Genomic DNA, 11,852 nt, shown 5'->3' with positions numbered 1-11,852 from the left:
TTTTTTCAAACTACATTCTCAACACTAGTGAATGATAACTGACCATAGAGCAAAGAGAACGAGAACTGAATGAATACGCGCCTTCCGGCAACCATCTTTTTCGATTCCCTTGTTGTCGTTGTCAGATCGGCGATTTTATTAAAAAGCCGCAACCATGGGTCGTATGCACGCACCTGGGTAATTTCATGTGTTATTTATAGTGCACGTTATCATACTAATGTTTAAGCATACATTTCACATAGTTGGAAGTTTTAGTGACTGTAACATAACCTTCTGATTGAGTGGTCACCACATGGCTTTACATCGAAGTGTGAATTTTATGTTTTCAGTAAGGGTATTTCCCAATCGGCGCTGCCATACCGTCGCAGTGTGCCAACCTGGTTAAAACTGACCGCTGATGATGTCAAGGAACAGATTTTCAAACTTGGCAAGAAAGGCCTCACTCCCTCCCAAATCGGTAAGTGCTAGTGATCCATGATTTTACGCAAAGAAACTAAATATAATGATCTAAATATCGATAAACCGTGAAGGTACTCCACATTTATTTCAACTACACGTTGGGTTTTGCCAAGAAAGTTCATATTTCAAACTGGAAACATGATGTCTGGCACTGTCAAAGTTATATCAAGTTGTATCTTTGGCTGCATGCAGCAGACCACGCTGCTAGAAGTACAGCGACTTGGAATACTCTACAAAATCCAAACATACAAGAATTTAGACCTAACTCTTTATCATGTCTAAACCAGGATGCATAATTATGAGGTGGTGATGGATTTCACAGAGTCATCCTATAAGATGTTTATATCTGTGTTAGTTAAGTTAATTCATAGTTTAGCATTTATACATTTTGCCACCTGTTAGTATAGATAAGAAGCTAATTAGCTATCTATCATGCCTGCATTTAATTTATTACATTCTAGTTGAGGTTATGTGTACAGTAAACAAATTGCTAAAATCTTGTAAATTTTCTCACAGCCACTAAATTTGTTAGAAATTAATTAAATGCCAATTAGATATTTACCATTGCAACATATTAACATTGGTAAGTTTTCAAGATCAATTTCAAAATTTGCAGCATGGAATAGAAACAGAGTGAACACTAGCAATTTAGCATATCAAAAACAGTCTAAGATTTAAAAATCTAAGTCTAAGTCCTGAATCTGTAATCCTAGGTTGTAAATTGGTTTATTGATATATATTTTTCTATTATGTGTAGACTGAGGCACCAGCAGAGGATATGATTATATTCTTATTTTCATATTGAAGATGAAGATTAGATTCTTACATCTTTTTAGTTGGTTGATTACATAGTGCTGTTTAGTGAAATATCCCTACTTTAAATTGTCCTGAAAGCTTCATATGTTTTAAAAATGCAGCCTTTACTAATTATGACTATTAAAACTTCCAGGTGTCATGCTCAGGGATTCTCATGGAGTCGCACAAGTCAGATTCGTCACTGGCAAGAAGATCCTCCGTATCATGAAGGCTATGGGTCTGGCCCCTGACCTACCCGAGGACCTCTACTACCTGATCAAGAAGGCCGTCGCCATGAGGAAGCACTTGGAGCGCAACAGGAAAGACAAGGACAGCAAATTCAGGCTGATTCTCGTCGAGTCCAGAATTCACAGGCTAGCACGCTACTACAAGACAAAGAGCGTGCTCCCACCTAACTGGAAGTATGAGTCTAGCACCGCTTCCGCTCTGGTGGCTTAAGTTAAAATAAACTAAATAAGTTTACATAGATTTGTTTCATTTCATTGCATACAAACTATAACTCATTCCTAAACTTCAAGCCATTTTTCAATTATTATACAAAGTAGCAGTCTCTACAGTTTGTTAACTTGGTTAATATTGTAGCATTGCAGCAAGTTAGCCACTGCTTCAATTAAAATAAGATTATCTTATGCACAGATTGAGAACATACTAGCGTTGGATATAACTTCTATCTACATTCTTCTATTTACTAAATATGTGGGTATTTGGGGTGGAATAAAGAGCAGCAATTATTTTATACATTGCAAGTATGTTTGACCATATATTATTTAACTTTCTGTCTTCATACTTCATTTCACCACATAAGGTTCAGTAATTTAGCTATAGAAGCACACCACACTTTTATTGTAAATAAAAAAAAAACTGGTCTCCAAATCGGCTCTAGTGTGTAAGTGTCCTCTGAGTGAGTCACCAGTATAATATTAAAGTACTCTATGAAGACCCCTCTGCCTGAGAGCATATTTTAGAAAACTACCGATTCTAATTTGAAAAAAAAAACATTTAGATTCTTACAAATACTTTTATTTACACAAATATTTACAAGATTTCATATTATCACAAAGTAAAATAGTACATACATAAAATCAACTTTTGCATAGGGGTAGACAGAGACCAAAGAACACCACTTGGTACTCTGCTTATAAACTTCAAGTAAAATAGTGAGCACTAAATAAAATCAGTTATTACAAAATCCTAACATAAATAAATACTTTAACAGTGCAACTTTGTGAAAGCAATATTTCCAAATCAATCTTAACCATTTTCAATGTTAATAAGACATAAATTATATTAAGTCACTAATACCTCAATTTAAAATCACAGATTTGAAGAACTTTTAATTTCTAAAATCATTTTTATGTGCACCCATAATACAGAACAAGATTTACACATAGGTACAATTAAACATGATTTTCAAAGGAAATAATGACAAATTATGCTGACTTAATTACTAAAGGTATTTTACAGTCATGTTTATGTATCTGTGCCTAATAATAACAGTTCAAACATAAGGATTCCAATTGCTTCCATCCTCTGGATGTAAACTATTCGTAATCAGTAACACTACATCTACAATCCACCATATGCCTAACCCTCCCAAAGTTAACAACTTTCCCACTGCAGTGCCTGTCTGACCAAGGCAAAATCTATCCATTCCTAGGAACCCTAGGAGTATGCTGTATATCAGTGTCGTCGTGAAATAGTGTCCCGAGTACCGCACACAAGGAAATCCGTCCCTCAAAAAGCTCCTGTTACCCGAACATTCAATTCCATCCAAAGCTTTGCATTGCACTTTCGTTTTCTCCACTTGGTCGTATCTTACACCTCCAAACTTCACGCAACCGTGTCCTATAGCGTCTCTAGCTGAGCTATTCCCTTTGTGGTCAATCGGCTCGTCGCAATCAAGGAATTCCAAAGGCAAAAAACTGCATCTCACTAGTGGGCCAAGTGGTCGGTAAGGTTCCTTCGAATATGGGTCGCTTTCTGACAAGATAGTGGGTATGAAGGTAAGGATTGCTGATATTGCAATTACTGTACTTCTTGGTAACATATTGTGGCGATACAGTTTTACATTTGTTATGATTGTATTAGAATTTCGTGTGACTGATTCACAAAAACAAATCGTATAACTATTTGACAGTGACAGGTAACTAGGAAAACTTGAAGTTTACAAGAGCTGTTGACAGTTAACCTTTTAAGCAACTAATGAAAAATAGTTTTTCAAATGTAATTTTATTATTTCTCGATGTATTTATTGGTACTTAAACCAGTTTATCATGAAATGCAGGATGATTTACCAGATATTTTAACCTAAAATTGGTAAAGGACTTTATATTTGTTTCTAACAATTACTTACTAGCTCTGTAAACATCTTACTATTTAAACGTTCAAAAATGTAGTAATTTCTAAGCTTGCAAAAAATCAAAGGATAAAGCCTTTTTTTGTAGCTCTCTTTTTCTTTCGTTATTGAGCCAACTAGTACATTCCTTAGTAAAAATGAGATTCCTTTTATAGTACAGTTTTTAATTTCAGTAAGCAGAATAACTTCCGAATTTTGATTGAAGTTGCAAAAAACGAACAACACTGTGATTTCTGAACAGACTCAAAACTGTCAAATTGACAATTCATGTCCGTACATTTTTGTCTGGCTCCGTAATGATTTTTATTTTTGCAATACAATAAAAAGTTAAAAGTGATAATCGAACATGGATGTGTTTAACAAGTTCTATTCGTCGGTCAGTAATACAGTTTCGCAGTTATCTGGTGTTCTTCCTGGGAATCCAGTGACGAGGGAGTTTGAAGCTACTCAGTTTGTTGCAAGTGCTGGACCAGGTAAAAAACCATGGCTATATGTATAATGAGTATTGGAACACGATAAATAAGTATTGTATTCCATATAAGTTTCAATATAGCGCCCCCAGACCGCAGTGCGTAATCATATAGGCTATGATACTTCTTCACGACTTATTTTTTTGGGCTTACTTTTTGTGTTGACGATAAGTCATAAGGTAACATTTCATATTTCACATATTTCAGTCTAGAGTATGTGCAAATGAAGTTAGGATTCTTTCTATAAACCCAAAAAAATGTTTCTCAGTAAATTAATTTGTATATATATTATCAGTATTACGACAAAATTCATGTAGATTTAAAATACATATTACGCTTTTTAAATCAGGATCACTAGACCAAAACAGATTCAGCATTCAAACCTTTATGTACAAAACTTTCTAATATGGTAACAAATGAATTTTTAGTACTAATATGTTAAATTAAGAAACCAATTTAATGAATTCAAGTTCTACTTCATTTATTATTTAATCACTCACTTCTATTCTAAATCTGCGACAAAGCATTATCTAGGATTATCATTATATTTTCCTGTAATGTACAATGACTCATCGGGACATTCTGAGATAATATAACTTGATTACTAGTAATGTTAACTAAGGGTTTTTTTCCTATTATCAAATAAGTAAATTCTAGGAATGATCTTGATTGATTTGCTATAATATAATTATATTGGCTGTCAAAGACATTATTCCTTGTAGAAAATAACTTTGCAACCAATCATTTGGCCCTAACAATACTTGAAAGAACAATTACTAATTATTTTCAAAAGTATTATAAGCATTTCTAATCCCTGCCTCTGTGGTGCGGTCTCTAGTGTCTCTGGCTGCTTATCACAAAGTGTTAGGCTATCAAACTTTAGACTATTTCTCAATAGTAGACCGAAGTTTAGTATAGTGCCTGGCAAATGGAAATAGACTTACTTAACACGTTCGCTGCCCCCAACGAAACGCACATATGCATCGGGGGCAGCATGTTAATATTATACGGGACTAACATTTCTAACAGTAAAATGGTCAGCAATATATGATATACACCCAGTATTTCATCAAACTTTTAGCTATAACAGGAGTGATATTATGTATGTATGAATGTTTTCGTGGGGTTTTAGATTAGTATTTCTTTGGAAATCATTGGTGTTTCTAACATATTGGTGTTCTAATGTCTTTAAAAATCCTACAGCATTATGGGTACTTACACTTTACTTCAATATTATGGGTATTGCTGCCTTTAGTTACTTTGAAAGTAAAATAAATTGCAGTTAAATAACTGTGTCAGAAGCTGTCACAGTTTATCTGGCACTGATTGTTATCTCAATACAGATATTATTGTTATCATTTTAACCACGGCTGTGTGTTTGTTAAGGCATGTTATTGGCATTTCCTTACTTTATATTGATACTAGCTGACCCGCGCAACTTCGCTTGCGTCCTATAAGGGAGAATGGGTGAAATTTTTCCCCGTTTTTGTAACATTAATTACTGGTACTCTGCTCCTTTTGGTCGTAGCGTGATGATATATAGCCTATGTCCTTTCTCGGGTATCAAAATATCTCCATACCAAATTTCATGCAAATTGGTTCGGTAGTTAAGGCGTGATTGAGTAGCAGACAGACAGACAGAGTTACTTTTGCATTTATAATATTAGTATGGAGTATGGAGGATTTATGTACTTAAAGTCAACACGGTTTTATAATAATTTTATATAAACAAAGCCATTCAACGTTTTGATTTTGTAATAACAAACCCTTGCTGATTAATAAGGGTTGTGAAATCCCATGGAAGGGTTGAAATACGGGGTTTTTTAGAAATGTTTTTTAATCAATTTATTTAGCGGGTTTTTTGTTGTTTTGCTTTTTTTTGAAAGTGATAAAACACAATGTTTGTACCTAGTAATATTATCAAAATTCAAATTCAAAATTATTTATTGCAACAAACATGGTTCAGAGTTCTTATTTATAATACAGTTTCACATATTTGGCCGTTATAGGGACGCTGCCCCCGCCGCCGCGGCCGGCCCGTACCGTGCCGCAATATCGTGATATCTCCTAAACTATATGTCTAAATAACACACTGTAAACTGCAAAAATAATCTAAATTAAATGCTCGTGATGATGAACTTACTTATTTTGATAAGGATATATGTATTATTGGTTATATCACCAGTTAAACATCACCCAACGAATTAAATGTTTTTTTAATACAGAAAAGTAGTTTTTGTGACTTAAATAAAAAAGCTGGATATATGTCATCGCGGACTTTTTTGTAAAACTAATAAAGACCAATGTTTTTGCTATACATTGTTCTTGCTTGTATCCAACGGTATAAGCGGCGCACGCACAAATGCAATCTTCAATTAGATTTTTTTTCTGACTTCTTGGACATAAATCGCTATAACTCAGCTAATATAGTTTCAATGTATTTCAATTATATATAAAAACCTGTCGGAGAAAATACTCTTTCTATTAGTGAAAACCGCATCAAAATCCGTTGCGTAGTTTTAAAGTTTTATGCATACGAAGGGACTACAGACAAAATGGGCGACTTTGTTTTATACTATGTAGTGATATGTAGTGATTATATAAATGACCCTGCAGTAATTTATTTATCTATTAATGCAAAAGTCTATATCAGCTCTTAAAATGTTCTTTAGTGATGTGTTTTTCATTGAACTGTGTGTGATATATGTTTGATGATTCTCATAAGAACTAAATATTTGTGTGATTCACATACTTGTTTTGGTTCTCATCATAATAATAATGTCTGCCGTTGTAAAGTCTGTACAGACTTATTTATAGAGAAGAATCTTATCTCATAACAGCCATAGATTTTTTGCTACTGGATTAGGTCCTGCTGGCATTTCATTATGGATTAGAGATTCTGTCAAAAAGACATAATTACTACAAGTAAAGTTGCCTTATCAATTAAGTGTAAATTAGATAAACTAAGTAATTTACCTCCCACTTTGATAGATACATCAAATCTTTTTCTATCTACAGGATTACTATGGAAAATCTACAAAGGCTACAAGAAATCAACAAAACAGGAGGCTTCAATATTCGTGTTCGAGAAAAAACACCTGGACCGATGGACCAAAGGCGACAGAGACATAATGCTGGAGACACTACGGCGAGGGATCTCTCAGCTCACGAAACTGCGACACCCACAAATACTCACTGTACAACACAGCCTCGAGGAAAGCAGAGAAAGCCTTGCCTTTGCCACAGAGCCCGTCTTCGCAAGCCTTGCAAACATCTTAGGCAACACAGAAAACATGCCACATCCCATCCCACACCACTTAGTCAACTACAAACTCTATGAACTAGAAATTAAATATGGATTGATGCAAATCGCTGAAGGATTGACGTTCCTACACAATGATGTGAAACTCCTACATCATAATATTTGTCCGGAGTCGATTGTAGTGAACCAGCAAGGAGCTTGGAAGATATTTGGCTTCGATTTCTGCGTGTCTAACCAGGCTACGTCTGGGTCGTCTCCATTTTGGCCGTTTAATGAATACTGTCCAGCTATGCATCCGTTAACTCAGCCAGTTCTTGATTACCTTGCACCAGAGTATGTGCTCTCGGCTACACATTCACCTGCTAGTGACTTGTATTCGTTAGGTATGGTGATATATGCTTTACATAGTACTGGACACCAGTCACTGGGTAACGTTGGGTCGGATTACTCGAAGTTCAAGCGGTTTGTGAACGAGTTGAGGAATCTTCCTGCGTCGAGGCTGTCGTGTGTGGCCGATGGATTGAGAGAGTATGTGAAACTGATGCTGAATGCTACGCCAGAGTTGAGGCCGGATCCTCATCAGTTTTTGAAGGTAAGTTGCTTTGTATGTTACTGTAAAAGTTTCTTTATCTTGTTTAAAATAGCGTTACAAATAAGCCGCGTAAATTGAATAAAACCAAGTAGATTATCTACTTCGCAATACTGAGCACTTATGTCTTTCTGGAACTGAAAATCTATTATATTCGTATAGCGCCGCGCTGGTATTCGTCCGCTAAAATAGTGCTATAACAATTTTTTTATTGCGAAAGATAATAAAATCATGACGACTATTAAATTATCGATTGTCTTCTTCAACAGATACCATACTTCGAAGATATCGGCGTCAAAACTCTCAACTACCTAGACTCTTTATTCCAATGGGACAACCTACAAAAATCACAGTTTTACAAAGGCTTACCACAGATTATACAGAAGATGCCTCACAGGATCTGCATATACAGGATCCTTCCATGTCTTACCAAAGAGTTTATCAACCCGCCAATGGTTCCATTCGTACTGCCAAATGTACTACTCATTGCAGAAAATTCTACAAAAGAAGAATATGTGAAATACATCCTGCCAGTGCTAAAACCGGTGATGTTGATACAAGACCCGATACAGATACTTCTAATATTCATGCAGAAAATGGAGCTTTTATTAAAACTGACTCCGGGAGAAGAGGTTAAGTCTGACATACTACCGATGTTGTACAGAGCATTGGAGTCAGATGCTCAACAAATTCAGGAACTGTGCTTGTCTGTATTGCCTACTTTTGCTTCGTTAATAGACTACCCGGCTATGAAGAATGCGTTGTTGCCTCGTATAAAGAAATTATGTATGGGTACTAACTATATCTCGGTGAGAGTGAATTGTTTGCTATGTTTGGGCAAACTATTGGAGCATTTGGACAAATGGTTGGTGTTGGATGAGATTATACCGTTTTTGCCGCAAATACCGTCGAGGGAACCTGCTGTATTGATGGGCATTTTAGGTAAGTGTTATTTAAGTTATTTCTCGTAAGTTATTTATTTCAGGCAGGTAAATATAGGACTGACTGAACACAAAATTTCTTTTGCCTATGACTCCACTGACTGAAATTTGGAAGATAATATCAGTTCGGTTTGGGGACTTTGCATACCTTCAAGAACTGTTCTAAAGAACTCTCAGGTATGCTTGGTTGTATCACGATGTTTTCCTTCACTGTTGAAACAAGTGATAATTATTTCTAATACACACATAACTTCGAAAAGTCAGTGTTTTGCCTCGGGTTCGAACCTGCAACCACTTGCATGCTAGGTGCCAACTTAAACCATTCGGCTATAACTGCTCTCTTCTAATATATCATTTTAAAATGTAAATAATTTTTTTCAGGTATCTACAAGCTAGCACTAAGTCACTCAAAGCTCGGTATCACTAAGGAGGTGATGGCGACTAAGGTGTTACCGTTCCTCATTCCCTTGTGCGTGGAGAACGGGCTCACGTTGAACCAGTTTAATGCGCTCATCACGCTGGTCAAACAAATGATATCTAAGGTGGAAACTGAGCATAGAGCTAAGCTGGAACAGTTGAATTCTATACAGAATGAATCTAAGTAAGTATTTTCTGTTATCTTGTATATAAACATCCATTTTTTTTGGTTTAGCGCAAATTAAATGCAAAACGTGTCAACCGACTCAACTTATTGTTTTTGTAAAATTGGTTTTAAGACACGGAAAAGGTGATTCATAAGCGAAGCTGCGCGGGTCAGCTAGTTCTGAATTGATTTAGTCCGAATTAAATTTTCTGGTGCTTTATTGTGCTTGTTAGTCTTTGCCTACCTCTTTCTATGAAAGAAAGAGTGCTTTTATAGATATAGCTGTTGTTAATTATTCTTTGTCGAAATTTTGTCTTTTGCCGTTTCCAAAGAAAAAAGAAGGTACCCATTTGCTTCTTATTGGAAAAATATTGTAAATATTATAATATGATATTTAAAAAGTATTCAATGCATTTGGTAATTGATAAAAACTAAGCGAAGCAAACATATGCATTTTATGAGTTTGATTCCCAAACAGAACAGTTACATATGATCCACGAAAAGTGATGATGGAATAATTTTGTCTGTCTGTCTTATGAATTAATTTGTAATGCCAAATCTATAATCGTTTCTTTCTCATTTCCAGAGTAATGGAGCACTCCCTCTCACCTCCGGGCGACTCCCTGGTATCAGCGCCACCGCCCCAGACGGAACTTGACAAGATGTTCACCGGTCTAGGCATAGACCCCTTCTCCTTCAACCAGCCTAAGGACAAACCTGAAAGTGTGCCGACACAGACTGAGAACAGACCGCTCACTATTGAAGATAAACAAAGGTATATTGATATTACAACTTCACACTTTACAATCTTTCGACTGCACGTCTCTCCGCAATAACCGTAGTGTGTGGCGGGTTCGAATCCCACCAGATACAATTTTTTTATTTAGAAGTATATAAGTATGTTTATCAGTTTAGTAAGATTTGAGTTGGAATACTGGTGTTTATTGCTCAGATATTTTGTACTTTATGAGTATCGATTTAAGGTTTAAAATGTGTTGTATTGTGTGGAATCTTATTTGTTTCTGCTCTTGGGGAAAGCTGAATATTTTGTATATTGATTGATTGAAAGTTTATTATTAAGAAAATTTCTTTGGAAGCTATTAGTGGTCTTTAAGGTTGAATTTTTAGATTTCCATACTTAGTTTGATATAAGATGACTTATAACTTAAGTTACATTAGGTACAGAATTTGCCGTTGTATACTAAGCAGTTAATGTAAAGAGTTAACTAACAATTTATTTTTTCAGGATAGCACAACAGCAAGAATCAGTAAGAAAGTTCGTGCATCAACCCAAACCGACCGCCATACCGGCACCACCCAGGCCTTTACACAAACCTGTGGACCTCACCAACTCACTGCTGCAGTCAAACCTCAACCAGCTATCCAAACCAATCCCACATACCGCATCCTCACACCTACCTTCCACTCCTAGCGTACTACCTATCACAAACAACCATTTCAGCACTTCAGGAATACCAAACTCTAACTACACTTACCAAAACCAGTTCCAAGGTTTCGATAACCAGTTAGCCTTACCTTCAACTGCTTGGACATCACCCTCAGGAGCCAATTTCAACAATAAATGGGCAAACAACCAAACGAATCAGACAAATATGAAGCAGGACTGGTCCGCTTTTGAATCTCTATTACCAACGGCCAATAATACTTCAGCAACTAATAATAATGTAAAAAAATTAACGGATAACGAAATGATGGATTTGTTGAGTTAAATTTTAAGCCAGATTTAAGTGGTTCGGACATTTTGTTTCAGTTTGCAATCAATGGTGATAATTATGCAGCTATCTAAAAATGTACTTAAAACACGATATTATTTATTTCGAAATGTTGATGTTTGAAAAAAATGGCAAAATTATCAAGTTTTACCGGACTGCGAAAGGCAAATTAGGGTTTTTGCTGCTATTAATGCCATTGATTGTATTATTCGAAAAAGGTTACATTGAACCTTATTGCAAAGCTGGCTGAATGAAGGCAAGATGTAACGCTTTACTAATAAAAAAAAATTGAAAAACGCGGGAACGTAAAAGTATTAAAAAATGTCAAATGAATTTTTATTTTTTAAACCAAGTCTTGTGAAAAATACATTCCTATTAATGTATAAAATTCTAATTGCTATTATTTAGGTGTAAAAAATGAGGGTACACGTAATTGTAATGTCATTTTTTCGTATTTAATAAAAAAAATCTTATTTATTTATAAATTACAATAAAAATAGTATAGTCTTAAAATAAATTATGTTTAATTTGAACATATCGAGTTCTCTAAATGTAGAAGTGATTTCTTTACGTCTAAAATTATAAGTAAATTCGGTTTATTGCCACAATTTTTGTGCAGTATGGGACACATGATTATGCCGCG

The 11,852-nt window shown here is 35.3% G+C and overlaps 3 protein-coding genes across 3 annotated transcripts; 2 read left to right on the top strand and 1 right to left on the bottom strand.

Moving 5' to 3' along the window:
- Positions 1 to 18: 18 nt before the first annotated feature.
- RpS13 (ribosomal protein S13) lies at positions 19 to 1,737 on the top strand. The gene is made up of 3 exons (XM_076119283.1): positions 19 to 177; positions 330 to 457; positions 1,409 to 1,737. Exons 1-3 carry the CDS (start codon positions 155 to 157, stop codon positions 1,711 to 1,713), a joined length of 456 nt encoding a protein of 151 aa, XP_075975398.1. The 5' UTR covers positions 19 to 154; the 3' UTR covers positions 1,714 to 1,737.
- Positions 1,738 to 2,279: 542 nt separating this feature from the next.
- amrt (TM2 domain-containing protein 2 amaretto) lies at positions 2,280 to 3,410 on the bottom strand. Its single transcript, XM_076119027.1, has one exon. The coding sequence runs from the start codon at positions 3,320 to 3,322 to the stop codon at positions 2,774 to 2,776; it is 549 nt and encodes a 182-aa protein (XP_075975142.1). The 5' UTR covers positions 3,323 to 3,410; the 3' UTR covers positions 2,280 to 2,773.
- A 482-nt stretch (positions 3,411 to 3,892) lies between these two features.
- LOC142975871 (SCY1-like protein 2) lies at positions 3,893 to 11,637 on the top strand. The gene is made up of 6 exons (XM_076118986.1): positions 3,893 to 4,104; positions 7,120 to 7,955; positions 8,222 to 8,894; positions 9,275 to 9,494; positions 10,063 to 10,251; positions 10,723 to 11,637. Exons 1-6 carry the CDS (start codon positions 3,978 to 3,980, stop codon positions 11,204 to 11,206), a joined length of 2,529 nt encoding a protein of 842 aa, XP_075975101.1. The 5' UTR covers positions 3,893 to 3,977; the 3' UTR covers positions 11,207 to 11,637.
- Positions 11,638 to 11,852: the final 215 nt, after the last annotated feature.

The sequence above is a fragment of the Anticarsia gemmatalis genome, chromosome 10 (assembly GCF_050436995.1).
Source record: "Anticarsia gemmatalis isolate Benzon Research Colony breed Stoneville strain chromosome 10, ilAntGemm2 primary, whole genome shotgun sequence".
In the NCBI taxonomy this organism is placed as follows: domain Eukaryota; kingdom Metazoa; phylum Arthropoda; class Insecta; order Lepidoptera; family Erebidae; genus Anticarsia; species Anticarsia gemmatalis.
The sequence above is the reverse complement of the archived record's forward strand: the minus strand, read 5'-3'. Positions and strand labels throughout refer to the sequence as shown.

Bases quoted from the DNA above. Each gene is read 5' to 3' on its own strand.
- RpS13 (XM_076119283.1), top strand. From the start codon at position 155: ATGGGTCGTATGCACGCACCTGG. The intron at 178-329 runs GTAATTTCATGT...TTATGTTTTCAG, and splicing joins GGTCGTATGCACGCACCTGG to TAAGGGTATTTCCCAATCGG. The intron at 458-1,408 runs GTAAGTGCTAGT...TAAAACTTCCAG, and splicing joins CCTCACTCCCTCCCAAATCG to GTGTCATGCTCAGGGATTCT.
- amrt (XM_076119027.1), bottom strand. From the start codon at position 3,322: ATGTTACCAAGAAGTACAGTAATTGCAATATCAGCAATCCTTACCTTC.
- LOC142975871 (XM_076118986.1), top strand. From the start codon at position 3,978: ATGGATGTGTTTAACAAGTTCTATTCGTCGGTCAGTAATACAGTTTCG. The intron at 4,105-7,119 runs GTAAAAAACCAT...TTCTATCTACAG, and splicing joins TGTTGCAAGTGCTGGACCAG to GATTACTATGGAAAATCTAC. The intron at 10,252-10,722 runs GTATATTGATAT...TTATTTTTTCAG, and splicing joins ACTATTGAAGATAAACAAAG to GATAGCACAACAGCAAGAAT.